The sequence below is a fragment of the Manis javanica genome, chromosome 13 (genome assembly GCF_040802235.1).
Source record: "Manis javanica isolate MJ-LG chromosome 13, MJ_LKY, whole genome shotgun sequence".
NCBI classification, from domain to species: Eukaryota; Metazoa; Chordata; class Mammalia; order Pholidota; family Manidae; genus Manis; species Manis javanica.
This window is the reverse complement of record NC_133168.1, coordinates 73,922,003-73,942,990: the sequence shown is the minus strand read 5'-3', so window position 1 is coordinate 73,942,990 and position 20,988 is coordinate 73,922,003. Positions and strand designations below refer to the sequence as shown.

The 20,988-nt window shown below is 47.4% G+C and overlaps 1 protein-coding gene and 1 long non-coding RNA gene across 3 annotated transcripts in view; both read right to left on the bottom strand.

Moving 5' to 3' along the window:
- IGF2R (insulin like growth factor 2 receptor) overlaps positions 1 to 20,988 on the bottom strand; it is a 100,014-nt gene that overhangs the window by 47,071 nt on the left and 31,955 nt on the right. For both annotated transcript variants that reach the window (XM_073219859.1, XM_073219860.1), the window contains 9 exons: positions 17,943 to 18,075; positions 15,296 to 15,425; positions 13,550 to 13,655; positions 10,863 to 11,025; positions 10,542 to 10,716; positions 9,604 to 9,707; positions 4,211 to 4,375; positions 2,090 to 2,230; positions 725 to 868 (listed from right to left, as the gene is read on the bottom strand). In XM_073219859.1, coding sequence (XP_073075960.1) covers positions 725 to 868; positions 2,090 to 2,230; positions 4,211 to 4,375; positions 9,604 to 9,707; positions 10,542 to 10,716; positions 10,863 to 11,025; positions 13,550 to 13,655; positions 15,296 to 15,425; positions 17,943 to 18,075 — 1,261 coding nt within the window. The remainder of the gene's footprint in view (positions 1 to 724; positions 869 to 2,089; positions 2,231 to 4,210; positions 4,376 to 9,603; positions 9,708 to 10,541; positions 10,717 to 10,862; positions 11,026 to 13,549; positions 13,656 to 15,295; positions 15,426 to 17,942; positions 18,076 to 20,988) is intronic.
- Positions 6,947 to 9,595, bottom strand: LOC118973450 (uncharacterized). The gene is made up of 2 exons (XR_005062797.2): positions 9,252 to 9,595; positions 6,947 to 7,366 (listed from the first exon to the last, which is right to left on the bottom strand). It is a non-coding gene; the product is annotated as an uncharacterized lncRNA (long non-coding RNA).

Genomic DNA, 20,988 nt, shown 5'->3' with positions numbered 1-20,988 from the left:
TTTACTACAATTCCTTAAAAACAGTAAATTTTGTGTTATGTATATTTTACAATTTAAATATACACACTCAAAAAAAAAAAAAAATAGTCCTAGCCCTTGACCTTCTCCACAGCTGGGAATTCAACCAAAGGAAATACAGCAACAGAAGCTGAAGAGAAGATACGTACTTAGCACGATCACCAACGCTGGAAACAGCCTAATAACTGAACAACAGGAAAACATGTTTAAAAATAGTAAAACCAAGCTGTTATCAACAAGAAAGTCCCTGAAAATTATAAATACAACTGAAACATAGGAAGATATCCACAAATTACTATATCTTGAGGTAAATAGAGTTTGACACCGTATAAGTAATGTAAACCTGTAAATAAAGGTAACTGAGAAGGAGCACTGGGTTTACGTGGTGAGATCACGGACACTTGGAATTGTCTGTGGTTTCCCCCTTTGGAGGAAGTCAAGCAGGCCGTCCGCTCAGGCTGCATCAGGCCCAAGGAAGAGGAAGGCCAGGCTGGGGCCCTTCCTCCATCTCCGGACTGGTCTGCTCAGGGGGTAGGGTTCCAGCCCAAGTGCCCACACCACTATAGGCACTGGACCCTGAAAAGCCTGGCACTGCCCCTCGACTTGGCAGCGGCCCCTCAACTTGGCAGAAGCCAAGAACACAACACACCTCTGGGAAAGCCTCTATGATATTTCATCATTTTCTTTTTTTGTCTTAAATTTTTACCTGGCTTGCATATAAGTGTTATGTTTGTCTGTGTTTTCTTATTTTTGCCACAGTCATCACCATCTGAATAAGAGAGCTGAATATTTCCTTTCTCTTTTGTCGGAGAAGAAATAAATTTGCCCAGATTTTTAAATTCACTCTTATCTGGAAAAGAGAAAGAAAGGGGAGAAAACAAGACACGATTAAAGGTGACAATGACACAGAGAAGTACCAAAAATCAGCCAACACCCAGGAGGTACGCAGTGGCCCTCCCCGAGCCCACCAAGCCTGGCCCCGGCGCTCAGTGGGGTTTTCTTGAATACCAAGTTTGACTGGGCAGTGGCAGCCATGGGGAGGACCCCAAGGCCACCTCTTGTAGTAGTAGGAAAGTGAGAAAATGTTAATGTCCCCCGTGGGCACAGGAGGCAGAATAGCAAGCACACATCATGCCATCCTGTATAGTAATGCAGCGCCCCCACTTTCAGGGCCTCTGTTCCCCCAAGACACAAAGTCTTATGAAAGCACAGACTAGGAGCTACAGTTTGTCCCATGACCAGAGCAGAAACTAACCAAACCTGTTCAGCTAGCCAAAGAGGTGACCGTGTAACTCTTGGTTCAGTTGATTTTTACCATGACGTACTGACATTTTGTCCCACGTCCTTCTAAATAAAGGCATGAAGATGCCTGGAGCTGCCTTGAGAGACATGCACCACCACCGATTCTGAATACTCGGGTCAATCCTAAAATCCAACCTGAGTGCACAATTCCTTATCCATGGTTTGTAACAGACTGCAATTACCCTCACTGCCAGTCATTTCCAAAATGAGTCTTAAGTGACGAACAATTAATATGCTAAATAACTTGTTTCAAATTGAGTAGTCTCTGCAGGACCAAAACAATTACAGCAAGAAGTACCTAAGGGGTGCAAGTACTCTTACATGAAGGCTAACTTGAGGTTCCACTTGCCTTACACCATAACATTGGAACAACTGCAGGCAGTAAAAGTTGTTGAAAAATCAAAATCAGTTTACATAGGCACTGGGAAAGTTATGTTTCAAGTTACAAAGTCAAAAATAATCAAGTATATTGCAACATGGTTCCTTCTGGTCCTAGGGATGATGTCAGCCATCGAAAGCTGCAGCCAACCTCAGGATCCCCCAAGTTCCTCAGGATCCCCAAAGTTCCACCGTTACCAGAGTGTACCACCTACCTATGTGGGAGTCATTAAATTGTTTATTTACCAGCTTTTATATGCTGAACCCATATAAGAAAAGAAGCTTAGACAAATAGAGGAAGATTTTCTAACTCACTCTGAACTGGACGTAGCCCCATTCTGCACGCCTGCAGGAAACTGTTACCTCGATGCTCGCTCCAGGCACAACTCACCGACAGAGCACACAGCTGCATCTTCAGGGCAGCCTCTCGCCTGGCCTTCCTGCAGCACTTTGTGGCAGATATTGAGGAAGAAATGCTTCTTTTCTGTTCCCCTCTGGCTGCCATCCACAGCTTCCCAATTCTGTTCCGGTTCTGTAAACCAAAAACAAGCTTCTTTTAGCCAAAGGCTGTGATTATCTCTCCGTGAGTCACACCGTAACTGGTAAATGGAAGGCAATGCCCAAAGCTCACTAAGCATGTGGTCTCCAAGCCTCGGGCCCTCATGTTTCCAGAGCCAGGCAGGCTGAAGGCACAGAAGTTCACTGAGATTCTCAGGCTTCACCTCTATGCCCCAGAAGCACACCACATCAGGGACCCACCGATGACTGCATAAGTGCCCCTGGGAGTGGGGTACGTTGAAAGGCCATAGGATAGGAGGACTCATTACACTAAGGAAGATTTCAGCTCACAGGCTTCCTTAGTTATCTGGGTGCGAATACTACCCAAATACTCCTGTGCCCCAGAGAACCAGAACAGAGGCTAAGAGAACCACTGAGTGAGCAGAAGTATCTGTGCATACCTCCCAGACCCCGACGTTGTGATGTTAAAATCAAAACAATGTTAAATAAAGGGATCTAATACCACCACTCAGTTTGCGTAAGAAAACTGAGGCCAGGAGAAAGCAGGCAACACACACAGCTGGATATAGCGACACCAGCCCTCATCAGTCTGCTCAGAGCTGACCGCTCTGTCCGCTGCAGAAAACCCCTCTCTCCATGAACACACGTGCACCAGAATCCAGCCAAGGCAGCATCCCCGGCTTACAGGAGGCCAAACTACAAAAGCACGTTCACTTCCAAGGCACCTCACCGACACCGGCATTTAGAGGTGGCCCCGGGTTTAAAGGAGTGCTTCCCAACACTCCCCACAAGAGGAGTTCCTCTTTCTAGTATTATACTCTCTGAACCAGATGGGACTGGAAACATGTGAGTAATCGTTGTTACCACAGCTGGTAATTATGTGACTTAGGGCCAAGAATTTCTCTCTGCCTTAGGTGTTTTCAGATATAACTCACCTCTAGATATTCCTAATTCCAAGGCTGCTAAAAGGGTGAAACAAGAAATTTCCCAACTAGATCCAGTTCTCCCTGTCACAAGCCCCCATTTTCATTCTTATTCTCTGCTGTCTGCTAAATTCTAAGGCCCCTGGGGAAGGGGCTGAGCTGGCCCCTGTGTGTGGTCCCTCCCATGGAGCCAGCTGAGAGGCTGTTTCCCCAGAACCAAGTCTGACACCTGCCACATAAAAACACTTGAGAGCCAGGCCCTGCAACAGCCCTGCCAAGCCCTGGCCATCACCACACAGCGTCCAGGGGGCTCCCACCCACACTCTCCACTCGGCGTCGGGAAGAATCAGACTTTGGTCAGAGAAAGCTGATCCAATTTTAGAGATGGGGGAAGAGGCCATGAGACCAGGAATGAGCACAGGGCCACAAAGCGGCCTGACCTCGGGCCCATCACCTTCACACCAAGTGCACCACCCCTTGAACCTGACGACAGCCTGGGCGCTCAGTGGGAACACTGCCTACTGTGGTTGTTGTAGGAGTTTAAATTAATTTTTATTTATTGAGATGTAATTCACCTATAACACTTTATTCATCTTGGTGTACAATGTCAAGAGCTGACATACATGTATATTGCAAAGTTATCACCACACTTAGTCTAGTTAACATCCATCAACACATGTAAATACAAATTCTTTTTTCTTGAATGAGAACTTCTAAGATCTACTGTCTTAACAAGAGTTTAAATTTTAAAAAAAAAATTCTAATCATAAAGCACAAGGCCCAGCACTTGGCGGTTTCTACAAAACTAAGACAAGATTACACCAACTTTTCCTAAGTGTAAACCAGTAATTCCAAGTTCAAATTCAGGCATTTTTGCTTCCTAATTCAGCGTCATTTCTAAAAGTCATGTTGCTACATAAAGGGGAGAAAGGCCCTGATACAACTGGTTGGCAATTAAAGAAAATCGAACAGCATTTCCCAGTGCATCCCCAGGTTAGAGGCGCGGGAGCCCCCTTCCTGCCTTGCACTGACGAGCACACCCACGCACATGCCACGGCCCAGTGACGCACCTGAGTGCCGTGCCAGAGCAGACAGGTCGTGCCTCTTCTTCCCATCTGCGACGCTGCACAGGAGACCCTCCTTCTCTTCCACACAGGCATACTTCGTGTCCCATGTGAAGAAGTAGGTGCAGTCCACCTCCCCAGTGTACACAGGAGCTCCTTTTCCATCATTAGCTGTGCGATTTGAAAAGGAAAAAACACTCCATGATGTGACCTAAAACCTGGGGATGTCAAAGGAGCGAGGGCAGAAATAGCAAATGGGACACCAGTGCCAACCACAGCTCAACAAACTCGGGTCCCAGACCCCAGCAATTAGAGCATCTCGTACTGAGTTTCAGACTATTTCAAACCCCTCAACCCTTTCATCTTAGCAGGACAGTCTCAATAGGCCATAAGGCTGTTTACAACACATTCAGTAGGGACACGACACAAAGGCCAGTATGGAACATGTGAGCCACCAGGCTGGGCCCTGCTGCTCCCGGCTGTGGTCAGCCTTCCACGGGCTCATGACATCCTCTGGGATTCACCAGCAGGAGGGCAGAACCCAGAGCTCAAGCTCCAGAAGAGCCACTAACTTAATGATGGCCTTGTGAGCACAGTCAGGTCCCCGAACTCTAACTAAAGTGAAGGGGAAAGCATGTTGTGGTCTGTGTAACCTCACAAAGCCAGCAGCACTCCTCTCAGGGGGCCGGCGTCCCAGACTCTCGGGACTTGGTCAGAGCATGTCTCCAGCACCCCCACTCAGATCAACAACCTCCTCGCCTGCCGCCTAAGGGAGCCCCACAGATTTCCCACCTGTGGGCCCTATATGTTCAGCTCTGGACTGAAAGCCAGCCCATCACAGGCCACCTCCCCAGCCCCTGTAGCCTGGGGTTCAGCCAACTGTGCTGGGTTTTCCCATAGTAGAAATAGTATCTGCATGTGCTTCCAAGCTGGTGTATTGCTGACACAAAGTTCTGTTTTCTGCCCCTCGGTTCCATAACCCTCCTGGGCCTCCAACATGACTTGCCTTTTTGAGGTTTGGTGCCCTGAAGCACACAGTGTTCTTAAGGAAAGGGAAATCATATTTTGTACTGAGCATGAATGATGTTTCAACTGCAATTTCAATTAAATTTTTAATATTATAAACATTATAATACCAGCAACAGCAGCTAACCTGTAGTCAGCATGATGTGAGCCAGGCACTGGGCAAGCATCAACATGCTACACAGGGGCTGGCTGCAGAAGCTGGGCTCGGGTTTAAGTACTTATATATATATATATATATATATATATATATATATATATAACCCTAAAAGCCCTACAGCACAGGTACAATTTTAGCCTCATTTTGTACATATAGGGAGTTGAATAATTTGCCTGTGGTTTCATAGCAAGGAAGCAGGAGCCAGGAATCAAACCCATACAGTCTGGTCCCACGGCCAGGCTCGTAACTATAACCACAAGGCCATTCTTTTCCTCATTACGATGGGTTTTATCTGTCTTCGTTTTGTTTTTTTTTTAAAGTACTGTAAGCCATTCTCTTTAAGAAGCAGCACTCCCAACTTCCCTCCCTACAATAAAGAGCCTAAAGAGCCATCTTCTCCAGTCGAGACCTCGGGGCCTCCCCGTGATGGACGGAGCAGGGAAGCCTCTTCCCAGCCCACCCGCACTGTTCTCACAGCTTACTCCCATGGGATTCTTCTGCCACTAGGTATTTGGAAGAGAGCTGTGCCTGTACAAACTAAAGCATTCCCGATGCTTTTCTTTCACAGTAAGCTTACAAAAGATTAAATAATACTATGAATGGTTCTAGCATCCTCCCCTACTTTGGAGCTGGTTTGCATATGAAACTTTCTGAGTGAATCTGTAGGGAGAGTCAGTTTTAAATAACACTGGCCTGCATCTTACCTGCATTCTTATTTAATTTATCAAAGAATTTTAGAATAGCAAGCTAGAACTCTCCTCTGCCAACCACATTTGTGCGTTTGTTTTTAACACAATAGGCTTTGCTTCAAGACCACTATTCCTGGGGCCTACAGTTGCCATCCATCTGCAGGGCTGGTATGAGCTTTTCACTTCCTCGTCAACCACACCGTCCCAAGAGCGTCACCCAGGCTCTCCGACCCCCCCAGTTCATCCGCGGCACGCCACCTCACAGGCTCCCGGCATTGGAACCCACGGCCGGCTAGAGGGCAGTGGGACCTCAGCAGGAGGCGCAGCACCATTCCTCCGTTACTGTGCAGCAGAGCCGCGGCCCACTCCCCAAGCGGCCTGGTTCTCCTTCCAGGTGCACCACTAAGTGGGAGTCCCCAGCCTCCCCGCCCTGCCTCTCAGGTTGGGACACTCGGATGGACCCACTAGGAAAAAAGAACCATGCTACTCCATTCTGCAGGTCCTTGGGGACAAAGTCTACAGACGGCAGCAACACAAGACAGGGGAGGGCGAAGGTCCTGAGCGATGACGTGGGCACGGCCGCCACCTCCATCCCCTCCACTGACCTGCACAGAACTAAGGAAAACAAACCTTTAATGGAAGGAGCCACTGAAATTTGTCGGTAGTTTTTTTACTAGCCTATCCTAATATATCACTCATCCCCAAAAAATGACCTCATGTCCTTATTTGATGGGATCACAACACTACATGTAAATCACCCAAGTGGTATAATTAAAAACTATGGCTAAAAGATTGCATTTATGCACTTTTGTGTCGTGAAAATGCATGAACCCTAGATTCATGGGCAAAAACAATTCCTGGAGATCCAAGTTAGACTACAAACCACATTTTACTATTCAGTCAATTAACACCCATTCACATGCAAAAGTGCACTGTTACATTTATCCACCAAGAACCCACAAGGGATTTTTTTCTAAAAACTCTAAATTTAAATTTGAAGTTTGTACAGTTTGCTCCCAAGTCTGGAGTACTGCCTCACAGAGCCGGAAGGAGTCTTACTTTAGAATCCAACTCCAACCTGAGAGCAGGCTCAAAATCTCCCACTGAACATGGGCCATCTCTCTGCCTGGCCTCCTTGGCACTATCACTAAAGCAGCAGAGAAGACAATGAGCTTTCGGCATCAGGGCACCCCTGAGCTCTGTCGGTCAACAGTGGCACCGAGGTCCTGTGAAGGGATGCTCGTGCTGAGGTGGGGTGGGGTGTTCTGAGCTATCAGTGACAGGCAGCTTCTAGGAACAAAGTTGGAAAATCATTAACCAACAAATCCAAGTGGAGGGAATATAAATTTTCACTGCAATATTTTTTATACTTGCATGTTTGAAAATTTTTGTAATAAAAAAAAAGGGGCCTTTAACATGTTTCAAGTGTCAGCTGATTTCAGCGTCAGCTTTCCAGCATGAATTTGGATGCCCGTGCCTCTGCCCCAAGAGTCCCTGACTGCATATGCCCTTCTCAATCTCCTCAACTGCTGGGATCCTTCTGGATCATTATTCTGTCTTCCCAAAATGCCCAACTGAGATCAGCACACTCGCAAAGATCAGTCATTTATAAAAGCCCAGAACAGCACGGGGCCAGAAGAGGTAAAGACAAAGGTCGGAGGAGACATGGATGACAAAAGCCGGCCACAGCAGACCAGCCCAGTCGGCAGGGAGTCCAGGAGAACAGGGCCCCTGCCTAAGAAGCAGGCTGCATTTCCCAGGGAACAGGACACAGAGTAGAGGGGCACACTTCAGAAAGGGCCTCCTAAAAGCTTGGAAGATGTGAGGATGACGCAAGAAAGGTGGAGAATCTGGGGAGAGAGGTGGAGCACTTAATCCAGATGGGAGACGTAACCTAAGGCCACATCCAAATCCGATTCACGTCATCCCCCTGCTTAAAGGCCTTGGGACTTCACACTGGATTCGAGATAAAAGTCCACCTCTTCTGCAGAACATACAAGCTCTTGACAATGCGCTCCTTCCTAGGGTCATCCTTAGCCACATCGGAATACATAGCTCAGGCCTGCTCACCAAAGCTACCCAAATTCATGCCTTGGCATGAGCTGTTCCCTGTGCCATGAAAACCCACCCCCACATCCACCCCACTTCCGCACCTGGCTGGCTCCCCCCTGTCCCGGTGCTCACCTAAGCAGCACTCCTCTCCTCCAACTGCCTCCATCCTCCCGGCTGCCCAGACCCCAGGCCACAGGCCTCGGCACCTCCCCGCCAAGGCACAGGGCAGTGGGCCTGCCTGGAAGTGCGAGTCCAGCACCCGCAGTGCCTGCTCTCCAGGCTTCCCTCTCCTTCCCTCGCTGCCTCTGGCTGGCAAACTGCGGAAGCACTCAGCCATCACCCATTCCCAGGCCTTTCAGGGCCTAGGCAAACAGGTACTAATAAAATGTGGGGAATGAGTCAACTGAGAACATGACAACCATCCCAAGGGCCAGCAAAGAGCTTCTAACATGAGACCAGAGCACAGGTGGAGTGAAGCGGGCAGAAGGTGACAGGGGCACCTGTGAGCAGCGGGGACCAAGGGCAGATGTGGCCTCAGCAGTAACAGGTCCTGATCTAAGGCCTTCCCATCTGCTCTGCCCCAGACTCCTCCAGGCTGGCTCCAGAGGCAGTTCATTCAGGCTCGGAGCTGATCACCAGTCCCCTGACCTCCTTCACCTCCAGGGCATGAGCTTCAGGAACACACTCCACACGCCAGGCCCAGCTGCCTCTCTCAGTCCCCGCGGCGAGCCAGAGACGAACCTGCTCCATGACCAAACACTCAGAGCTCTGCCACAGAAGCATACTAAGTAAGCAGGGCCCGAACAACCCTGGGGGGATGCCATGAGCGAGGGCCAGCGGAGTGCACAGGACAGGACCCTACAGGGCCCTGGGGTCGTGGCCCTTTGAGGATGACGGGGCCCCATCACTTCTCTACAGATGCAGGCTCTGTCCAGGACCTTCAAGCCATAACAGCAGCAGAGGTCTCTGAAATGCCAGTGCACTACGACTTCAAGGTAGCTTCCCCTAATAGCTCAGATGAACCAAACATCCCTCTTCAACTTGCCTGCTACCTCCTGAGATCCCCACATCCACCCTCTACCACAGGGCCCCCATTTGCAAAAAGGGCCACCTCGAAACTTACTTCATCAAAGAAGAGTTGTTTAGTGACAGTCCATTCCAAGCCGGTGAGCAGCCCTGCCCCGCAGGATCTGGTCGTGCTTTGGTGTGAACCACAGTTCAGGACAGAAATGTTTTCCCAGCCCAGTGCTGGGCCCAGTCCCAAAACACAGAGCAGAGGAAAATGGAGGCAGAATGTGTGTGTCGCTGGCGGGGTCAGGGGCTCCCACTCACTGACACAGTAGAACCCAGTCTGGGGACTAGAGCGGCCATAGAGAAGGAGAACAGGGAGCGCTCCACGCAGCACTCCACGTCACTGGTGACACGCGCCCTCACCACAAGGGGCGTGGACTGAGCCCCGAGGCACACTCACTCACCTGCGGTCCTATTGCACTCAAAGTTTATGACGCTCATCCGCTGGAAGCCTGAGCTGCATTCATCGCCTCCAGAATATATCAAGGTGAGGTCTCCATCAGAGTATCTAAATTTGTGTAATAGATCACACAATTTGATAAAACCAGAAAGAAACTGGAATTGTTTAACATTTCTCCATTAAGCCTTTTGCATACCATCAACAAATCGGTACTGACATAAAACAGCAAGCTCTCTGGCCAGCTGGGGAAAAACCATCTAAAGGAAACGAGTTCCAGAGCACAGGCTTGGGGTCCTCCTACTTCAAAGCAAGAGCTGGCTGGAAGAAAGGGCCAAAGGTCTAGCTGCGAACATGGAGACTCTTCTCTCATTTCTAGAGTTTGTGTAAAATAAATAATGCCCAAGAAGCACCCAGCTTATCCTACAACTGCCATAAACACAGACCTACCTGAGGGATCCTGGACAATACATACTTACAAAGAGCTACATTATCATAATGCTTTCATGAAGGTTAACTACCAAGCTAAGGGTCAAAAGAATTGCACTGAATGCATTTTCTTAGTTGCTGAAAATTTTATATAACGTTAATGGTGTTTCAGATCCTCAAACTGCCAGAGAAAAAAAAAAATTCCTCAGAAACGTATATTTTAAAATATGAAAGCCGGATCAATGGTACACCAATTACTTTTCCTACAGTATGGCTCCTTACAAACAATAATTATAAAACAATAAATTTTAACAGAGACAGTCTTACCCTAAAGCCAGAATAAACATCCAACAGTTTAGTGACAAATGGCAACTTGCCTAAGTCAAAAAGGAAGATGTGCTGCCTTAACCGATTTTCCTGTACTTTACAGAAAATGGGGCAGGACACTGTAGGGGGCCAGTTCTGGCTCACAAAAATATACACAATACACTTGAAATAATGTGAAGGTTTACACACCGGAGGGTCAGATTCTGATGTTTTCCTGCTACTTTGACTTGAGGAGACTGAGACTTTTTCACTTGGCAGACTGCAGCCTCTTTCTTATTACAGACTTTCACTCCAGTCTCTCCACAGATACTCAAATAAAAAATATATTCCTTTCCGTCTGAGGTATAGTAAGGAAATGGTGATGCTAAAGAAAGAGGAACAGATGAGAAGAGGCTTCTGAAGCATTACTTCAGTCATCCCCAGTCCCTCTTTCTGCCCACCGGCAGGCAGGGGTTAGCTCGGCCCCTCCGTTCACACTCCCCTCCTACTGTTCATAGGGCACCCACTCACCTGTGTCCTGTCTGAGTGGCTGAAGGTCAATGGCAATGTTATGCTGCTCGTTGCTCAGAGAGCAGGTTCCACTCTCCAAATAATCTCTGTGGCAGGCATACTCGGTGATCCACTCAATTTCATAGCGGCAATTGGATTTAGCTGTGAGCTTGGGAATGGTGCCCTGCCAGGACCAGTTTGAAAGAAGCAACAGTAATTTTTTAATGCAAGTTTTCCGTGTCTCTGAAAAGCTCCACGGCTTCCTGTTTCTGAATCATAATTGCCCCTAACATATTTAGATTATCTGACTTGTAACAACTCTGTTTACTTGCAAACCTTTCTGATCCCCTTGCAGACACACTCAACCCTAATCAGTGAGTCCGTCCTGAATTCAACACCTGACAAGCACAATCCTGGCAAGCAGTCATGGTTTTTGATGGGTACGGGGTTGGTTCACTCCTTTCAGTCAGAGGTGCCACTGAGCTGGGGTCAGATCAACCCCCACGGTGGGTGAAATCACCATGCATGTGCACATCTGGGAAGATGGCCCATAACCTCTTTCCTAAGATGGTCAAAGGAGCTTTGGGCACACCTCACCCGCCCTCAAAATCTGCACCTGTCCCTGGGAGAAGCCAGGGCATCACCCACCACAAACCCAAACTCTGCCATTTTTCTGCCAGAGAATCGGTTTTACAGACATGAGCTCTGACCTCGTCTTTGGTTGAACTGGGAAGGATGTCATCACTGCTCACTGAAGTAAAGTCTTATTGGTCTTAGTACCTCAGGAAGAGATGTGCTGCTTCCAGGCACCATCACTCAGCAAATGTCTGCTGAGCATCTGCTCTGTGCCAGGCATGGTGCTAAATGTTGAACTCACAAACCCAGGTCACATGATTAGGAGGCTACAGACCTCCAAGCCCAGCTCCATCTGAATGAATCAAAACCCATGTTTTAACCACTGGATTCAGGGAAGCTGGACATATGTGAAGGCAGCTGGGCACCACGTGAGAGGCCAGTGTACAGTTCACCGACACGAGATGTCCAGAAAAGGCGAATCCAGAGAGAGAAAGCAGACGGGTGGCAGCCAGGGCTCAGGGCTGGGGAAGGAACGGAGAGCGACGCTGGGCACCGGTTTCCTTGGAGGTAATGGAGACAGGCTAACAGCAGATGGTGACAATGGCTACACAATTCTTTAATATCTCAATGACCATTAAATTGGACTTAAAATTTACAGTATGTAAGTTCAATAGCACTTCTTTGAAAAGCTCTATATGATAAGATGAATGCTTACTGAGATTCCAGCTCCTCAAGGCATTCAGTGAGCCAGCTTAACTAAACCTTCAAGTATTAAGGTGTCACACATAGCCCAAGACCTGCCCAGTGAATGCTTCAGAGGAAATGGAACCTCTACCTCTAACAGCAAGTCAGCCTCCCCTTCTAGCACCATGAAGTATGACATATCCCATGAGGAAACAGGAAGGGACGCCCAGTTCCCTTCACTGTGACAGTGTAAGACGATTCTTATTGAATGCAGCACAAGTAGCCAACACTGAAAGCACAGCCAGCTGAGCACGTCTCATCAGGCTCAGGGGATTTCGGTTTGCAGGGGAGGGCCCAAACCCGAGGCGACACTCCCTAGCATTCAGTCAGCACTAACTCAGTCCTGGCCAGCCACGTCTTCATGAGGCTGACGCCACGTATCCCTGGAAGTGTGGGGGCAAAATGGAAAGCGGGTCTGGACTGTACTTTTGTCTACACATCCCCTATACACAAAAAGGGCCGGCTGCCTGCCCGAAACCAGAGCAAATTCCACGTTTGCTTGTCGGGAGAGGGGAATGGTTCCCGGCAAAAGAACTGAGCACCTCCAACCTCATTCTCCGATGAGAAGGCAGAGACAATTGGAGGAAAGCCCGGCCCTTCCTCCCTGGTGCCCTCCCTCTCCCAGCATCACCCGCGCACCTGCTGGAACACACTGCAACAGGAGGACACGTCCAGCGCCGCTGGGCACGGGCCCAAGGACGACACAGACCCAGCCCTACCCTCAGGGTGCTTACAACTGTGCTAGAATTAAGCAGCCAGAAGACAGAATAATCACCCTGCCTGTGAGGGTGAGGGGGGAAGCAGGCAGGGAGGGGTGGCACGCTCCACTGGCAGGCCCTGCTTCTCCTACATCAGAACCCCACACGCTCAGTCCTGCCTACACAGTCTCTGCCAGTTCTGCCTACCATCTGTCCGAGCCATTCCTTACTACGTTTTTATAAACCAATTAGCTATTTTTACCTTTCCTCATCATAAGAAACAAGAGCCACGAAATCACATTATACATATGGCTTTTCAAGTATTCATTCACAATCAGCTTAACTAGAAAAACTTGAAAATCTGTCCACAAACCAGTTAAAACCATCTCACACCACCCTAGAACAAAACACCATTGCACGCTGACATATGTAGGGCCGCCTCCAGGTTGTTGGGTAAAAGCAAATAGCAAGCTGTTCTCCCCAAAGAGCCTCACCTACAGCCCTAAGGCCTGCTTTCTGCAGGAGGCACATCTCCCCAGGAGGCAGTCTTCCCGGATATTCCCCCAAAGCACCTTTTGACTGCTCACCCTCTCCTGCACCCAGACACCACTCCACCCAAACCCAACTTCTGCTCACTCAGGGGTGGAGGAGCATGCACCGCTGGGAAGTCCTCTTCCGACAATCACTCACCTCTCTGCGCTCAGATGGACAGACAAATGTAATCGTCACTGAGGGGCTGTGGCCATCACAGAAGTCTGGCTTCCCAGCCTCTTCTTTCCCGTAACTCAAGACAAGCCTGGGTGACACACATTGAGAACAGAGTGCTACCAAGGTATAAATTACAGTCAAATTAATCTGTTGCCCTGAACATTCAACACACTCATTCGGAGGAGAAACAAATATTAAAATATAAAAAAAGGCCATAGTACAAAGTAACTGTAAATCATTTCTATTGAAGAAAAATTTAAGGAAACTTTAATGAGTGTTACTTTCTCAAATAAATAAAATGACCGACTTGTGAATTTAAATCAGTCAAATATCTAACAAAACAAAACAAAACAAAACAAACATAGCTGAGCAGGGCAAACACACAAAGTTGCATAATCACCACCTCTGCAAAGAACAATTTCTGAGGACAAGCCAAAAAGCTTTTGTTTTTAACCCTAGATGGCTCGGCACGCTGGCCAACGTGGCCTCCCAGAGGAGGAAGAGCCTGGGGCCCCTGGGAAGCGTGCTGGTCCCCCGCGGGCTGTGCCTCCCGCTCCTGGTGTGCTGGCCACAAGACAGCAGCTAATAGATGACTTTCCTCTTCTGTGAAGCCACACTTAGGCTTTCAGCCAATGACCACATTGTACGGGTGTCCTTTCTAGCCCCACCCACTCCCCAGGATGAATAATCACCCACTTGTCACTTGAGACAATGCCGTGGGCTGAACTGTACCCCCAGATTCCTATGTGGAAACCCTAACCACCAGGACCTCAGCATGTGACTATATTTGGAGATGGGCCTTTAAAAGAGGTGACTAAGTACAACGAGGTCACTAGTGTGGGTCCTGATCACATATGACCGCTTTCCTTGTAGAAAGAGATCAGGACGCACACACAGAACACAGCTGTGTACAAGCCAAGGAGAGAGGCCTCAGAAGGAACCAACCCTGTGGACTCCTTGGACTTCAAGCCTCCAGAACCGTGAGAAAGTGTATCTGCTGTTGAAGCCACTCAGTCTAAGGTACTTTGTTATGGCTTCCCTGGCAAACTAAGACAGATGCACATCTAGAAGTTTCTCAAACATTTTTAGGTGACTGATGCTCCACTGTTTTCTGTGGACAGAAGGAACTGAGCCCTGACACACCAGTAGTTCCAGACTAGGGCACGTGCAATTAGGTGTCTACCAAAGGCCCCGGGAACAGGAGAGCATCAAAATTCTTGATCCAGTTCAGGGTGTGGTCACGTGTAACATACTGGAGGAAAAATCTCTCTGGCAATTCAAGGGGCAAAGGCAGACAAGGAGCAGGTGTATTACAGGAAATGAGTGCCCTTGCTCGGAAGCAGGGTGCCCGCTGAGCACCAGTCAGGAAGAACACCGCAGCCTGGAGGGACGCCAGCAGACTGCTCTGGCCGCCTCTCACCCTTCAGGTGCTGCTTTTAAGGAACAGGTAACTCCAGACACAAGGCCGACTGCATGGAAAGCATGCCACGGAAAGTATCAGAGAACACCTTAAGGTAGGTGTCATTTCATGAAGTGAACACACTTAGAGACATGGCTGAATCACGATCTGTGTTCTCACAGCTATGAGAGACAGGGGATTAGAAAGTCCACGAGCCAGCCAGCCTGTGTGACTCACAGTGACAACCAACCATCTCACAAGCCCATGTGATACAGTAATTTTTCAGTGACAATCATGCCAAGGATGACAAAGGCCAACAGCAGACTGACCTGTTCTTGCTCAGGAGCTTCAGTCCCTCTTTGGGATGGCCAACGTCAAACGCCTGGTCCCCTCTCACCAGGCAGGCAGCAGTGCCGGGGGGACATGCACGCAACTGTGGACTGGAGTTCTTCAGCAAGTCTGTGAGACATTAAACCACATCATTTTATGCATCAGGAGCAGTGATCATGCTTAACCTTAGGCCAGGGTCCCTTTTAAAAAATTATCAAATTTCTGAATGTCTCCACAAGTAACATAAGGTGGAAGTTTGCACACAAAGAAGAGCTGGGCTGACATCCTCTCTGAGAGCCTGGGCAAGCCAGGGCCTCCCTGACCATGGAATGAGCGCAGCACCGTCCCCCTGCTGGGCTCCAGCAGGTGCAGGGAGGACGGGAAGGTGCTCACTTGGCACCTGGTAAACAGGCACTGCTGTTGTTCAGAGCTGCAGAATGTATCTCCCTCTCCTAAAGGTACATTGACTTTAGGTGATCCCCTTTCAAGCTATAAACAGACCCAAAAATGCAGGGACTCCATGGATTGGTGAGAAGATGAGTAGATTTGCAGAAAGAACACACAGACAGTTCTGGGCTCCAGTGTTAGATCCACCGCTTACTATCTCTATAACTTTCACCTAACTACAGGATCCATCTGATGGACAATGCAATACCTCACAGATTAGGGGTACGATTAAAGAAAAGAACGTACTAAACGTGCCTAGACTACAGACTGCCACTAGCTAGCCATGATTAGCCCAGCTGGGTTTCCCTAACGCCATCATCATCTGCTATCTTACACATTATTGGGTTTACTTGCTCACTATGCATCCTCTCCCACTTGACGACAAGCTCCGCTAGAGCGAACTCACGCGTGGTCAGGGCCAGTGCTGTAGTTCAGGGCCTACCACGAAATACACACTCAAAACACAGTTCGCCTGTGAATGAGTGTATCACCCAGCTTGGGCTTCTACTAAAGCCTTATCAAAGTGAGGAGGGTTACCCCACCTTCTCCAGTTTGCCACAAGGAGGCACCAGCTGATGAAAAGAAAAACAACCCTTTAGGCCTAAAGCCTGTATCGGGAAATTTCACTACTAATGGGCAGTTTCAGTCCACATCGCATATCCACTATACCCCGGACTCCTCAACTCATGGTGACACGATGTTAGACCGACAATGAAATGTGACGTAAGTGCCCCCGAGTGAGCCATTAGGCAGGTAACAGCAAATCTACAACTATTTGTGAGGTTTTAAGGGTCACTTTCAAACATGACTTAAGGCTCAGGGAAATTTCCTGGGGATGGAGAATGTACTGACAGAAGCTGGTGAACTGCATATTTTTTTTCAATTTTTCAATTTAAAATATTAGTGTGAATCAAAGCCACTGAAGCACAACTCAAACTGTCGGTAAATTAGAAAGAAAAAAACTTGCAGCTAATCCTCAAATGATTAAAAAAAGAAAAGACCCAGGAACTAAATGTTTTCAAACTAAAATGGCATATGACTTCAGAATTCAATAATCTACAAGACTTCTGCTTGATAATCAGATATGAGTTCCAGACCCACTGAAGATAAAGACTTCAAAGGAACATCAAAAGCTAACCCTGCAGAACAAAGCAATGCCATAAATAACCTGACACACAAAAAATCTAAAATTATCACCGGTCACTTATGAACCATGCATGTGGTATATTCACTTTTCAAAATAAAGAAATAAACAAAATGGTATATGATGTATATATACAACTCAGAGAATAATTTTAAATTACTATTTGTGCTATTTGTGTGCCTACTATCCAGCAATACCCTCATGTATTGATTTTATTATAAAATTTTTTCCAAACTTTTCTAAACCTGAAGTCCTATGTACAAAACAAGAACATTAAGGGAAACACTAAGAATGATTTATTATTAATTCCCAGAAAATTCACTCATGGCACACTCGCTTCTAGTACAGCATAGCAAGAAGACAAGTCTTAGCCTACATGGCTAACAATTCGTAGCCCCGGAAGGACGAAGGACGCATAAAGCCAGGTTATAGAAATTGCTGAAAGAACAAGGCAAGGCTTAGTATAACGTCTCAAGGCCTCTTTTTAGATAAAGCCATCTGCAGCCTTCAGTTAATTTAGCAAAGACACCCCAGTCTCTCTCACCAGTTCTGGTACCTACAGAGAAAGCCAGGCAAGAAGCCCGTTCCTGCTGAAATGCCCCAAGTCACCGGGCATCCTTCTCTCCCTTTCACCCACCCTGCAACTCAAAGCTAAGGGCCTTAGGGTTACACACCGCTAGTAGACAGCCCTCCTCACCAGGGTCCCTGGGAGCTCTTGACTCCACTCTGCTCCCTGAGCCCCCAGCACACCCATTCCACTCTCCCCTCTGTCTCGCTCCAAGTCAGGTTTACGTAAGACTCTTAAAACCCGAAGTGTCTGGCAGAGAGAACACACCAGAAGGGACCAATCTTCTTGATGGAAGTTATGATGGAATCAGAAGGGACCAGGGCAAAGGGGTGGGGGTTGTGCAGAGATCATCTTCCAGGACAAAAGCTTTCTTAGTGGGCTGAACCAGGACGTGGGTGTTCGATCAGGTAAGGGTGGATGGCCAAAGATATAGAAGCCTTCTAAGAAATCCCTCACCGCCACCATGCTCACACCCAGAGATTCAGACCTATGTCTCTACAGACGTTGATGAATAGAGAAGTGTCTGGGTCCGAGTCATCCACCAAGTAACCACCACTAATCTTGATCAGTGGATTTAAATCATGCTTCTTTAACTCTCCATCAAATGCATAGCACGGCACCTGGAAAGGAGGAAGGGAAAAAGTGAGTCTTCAATACATACTTTCTTGGGGCTAGGGGCTCAGCAACGCCTATGACCAATGTCAACACTGGTTTCTACCACTTATCAGGCCTCGATGTCCCCCGATGACAAAACAAAGCAAAAGTCAACAAGTACTTCATCTGCACTACACTGGGCACCTCTTCTTGCCTACGCAGGATGTGCTCCTGCAGTTGGCACCCCAACCTTCCCTCCTGCATCACTGCTGCCACCCCTACAATCCAGAGCTCTGTAGCCCCTAACCAGGCTTAGGACAATGCCTAGAATCTAAGAGGCTTGTGAAACACTTGTTCAGCGACATTTAAGACAAGTTCCTTGGGCATCTAATCCACCCTTACTGGGTTCTAATAATGTATGACCACTCTCTCATCTCTGTGAACTAATGGCCTCTTATTTTAAAATATCAAGGAACTCACTTCAGTTGGCAAGACCCTGTGCTTCAAAAGTTCTAACAAATCTAAGAGCAAAGCATTCAAGCCCAGAGATGTGCCCAGCAGTAAAAGAGACCCTAGTCTCTTGTGCCTAGTTGGCAGTATCTACTGAAATGCCTTTGTGGAAACACCCCCACAAGTCTTATTTCGGGGAATAATACCCTGCTATCATTTTAATTGCCCGTCCTAAAGAATATCCTAAAAATTCATGTTCTCTGTAATCATTTCAAAGAAATCTGTTTCATAAATTTCTATGGATAATTTTCCTAAATTTTGGCTTTTACCCATAGATACAGAGAACAGACTGGTGGTTGCCACAGGGTTGGGGGGGTGGGAGGATGGATGAAATAGGTGAAGGGTATAAAAATTAGAATGTTTGGTCTCTTGGTCCGGGCAATAGTCCCATGAGTGTGTACAAATGCCGAAACTCATCCAGCTGTAAATTAAGATGTGTGCATTTTATTAAACGTACTCTGTATCAATGATAAAATACAACTAAATAAAATTCTATCTTTTAGTCTATTCACAGGCAGTCTATTTACAAAAGTAACTGCTAGCATTTAGCTATCAAATTTGCTTAGGAAGATGCCAGCCAACCTGCAGGAGGCTCTGACCCACTAACCCTTTTATCCAGTCCTGTTCCTGGAGACTTCGTGGAGAGCTGATGGAGTAAATCAAACCATTTGTACTTCCTTGTAGGCTGCTCAGGGGACACATTAACTCATTTCAACAGGATACATATAACAAAGTGTTCTGTCCCTACCACACTGGTAACTTAGGCACTTGGCACCACCAGCACTGGTAGGGTACAGGTACCCGGAGCCAGCAAGGCCACAAGGCCAGATGCCAAGCCCAAAGCTACAGCGCACAGAAAGGCAATCACATTAATAGGTATAACTGCAGATCATGACTAGGTCCCAGTAAGAGTAACTAGCGTCCATAATCCTGCAGATCTGAAGGGTGTCATCATCCCCCAGGAAGGTAGTACAGAAACAGTAACTCGAGAGGTGGGCAACTCAGCTGGCAAGTTAGAATGGAAGACAAAAGCAACTCTCTGGCGATAAAGTAAAAGGAAGAGCATGCCGGCACACAGCACGGGGGAAAGACAGGGGCCACATGGGAAAGAACTTGCTCTAAAGTAGCTTCACTTCACCAAAAGGCTTGAGGGATTCCGGGAAGCAAGGCCCACAGACACCCAGCTCACGGCAGTTAGCAACTTCTGGCCAACTCTCTACTCCAAAAAGGAACAGAAGACACGCCCCTCACAACAACCCACAGAACTCAAGTGTGTGTTGGAAAAACAGTCAGGGCTCCTGGGGAAAGGCCTCCCCACTCCGTGCTCCACTGAGCAAAGCAGTGGAGACATTTCATGAGAGCAGGAATGTAGCCACCAGGGAAAGAGGTCGTCTGCCAGCCTCACACCCAGCACTGAATCAGCCTTGCTAACACTGTGTGTGCACTGACTGTTATTTCTGTACGTAACTCTGGTCAAACCGCAAGCATGACAGTTCTGAATTTTCCAAGACTGCTATGGTAGCAGATGTATGTCCACAATGTCTTAAAGGAATTATCTAACAACACTCTACCAGAAACCACTGAACAAATTTATACCAGTCATTTTTAAAGACACTGTTTGGGACTACCAAAGACGACAAAGCAAACTAACAAAGAAGCAAGGGGACCTCAGGTGTGGCAATCATGACTACAGTGACACTGAATAAAATCTGGATGTTTCCTGAGGGAATGGTGAGTGTTTAAAAGTAAAACATTTAACACAGTTTTTGAAGGTATACCAAAACCTGTAATGTGGAAACAAACCTCACTGAGGACAGAGAAAAGGAAATATGATTCATCATGATTTGCTAATATAACAGCATTGCCTTCTGAGCAGCCAGCCTGCTCTTCAGGGGTTCCTGTCTGATTTATCTGTACCTAAAGGCAGAATGGAACTCAGGTCGCGAAGAAGGGTATGCACGCTTCATTCCTATAGTCTATGGGCTCCCTGAAAGCAAGAATGCTTCCAAAATTTAACGAAATTCCTCTGCTTAGCCCACAACTGGCCCTCAATAAATGAAAACTATACAGATGAAAAAATAAAGCCCCAGCTACTGAGCAGACCTAAGGAGATGATCATTAAGATCAAACTGCAAAATTTCTCGTGCATCTTTTCATCAGCTTCTAAGAGAAATTAAATGTCACTGTTTTTGAGGAAAACAGACTATACCTAGCCACTCCCATCCCCCAAAAATGATGTAGAGCACAAGTCAGGCACACTTGTCTGTAAAGAGCCACAAAGTCAGTATTTTAGGCTTTGTGAGTGATGTAGACATCTGCTGTATATTCTTTGCTTTTTTATAATCCTATAAAAATGTAAAAACCATTCTTAATTCTGGGGATAAGAATAGGCTAGGGCAGGATTTGACCCACCAGCTGTAGTTTGTGAC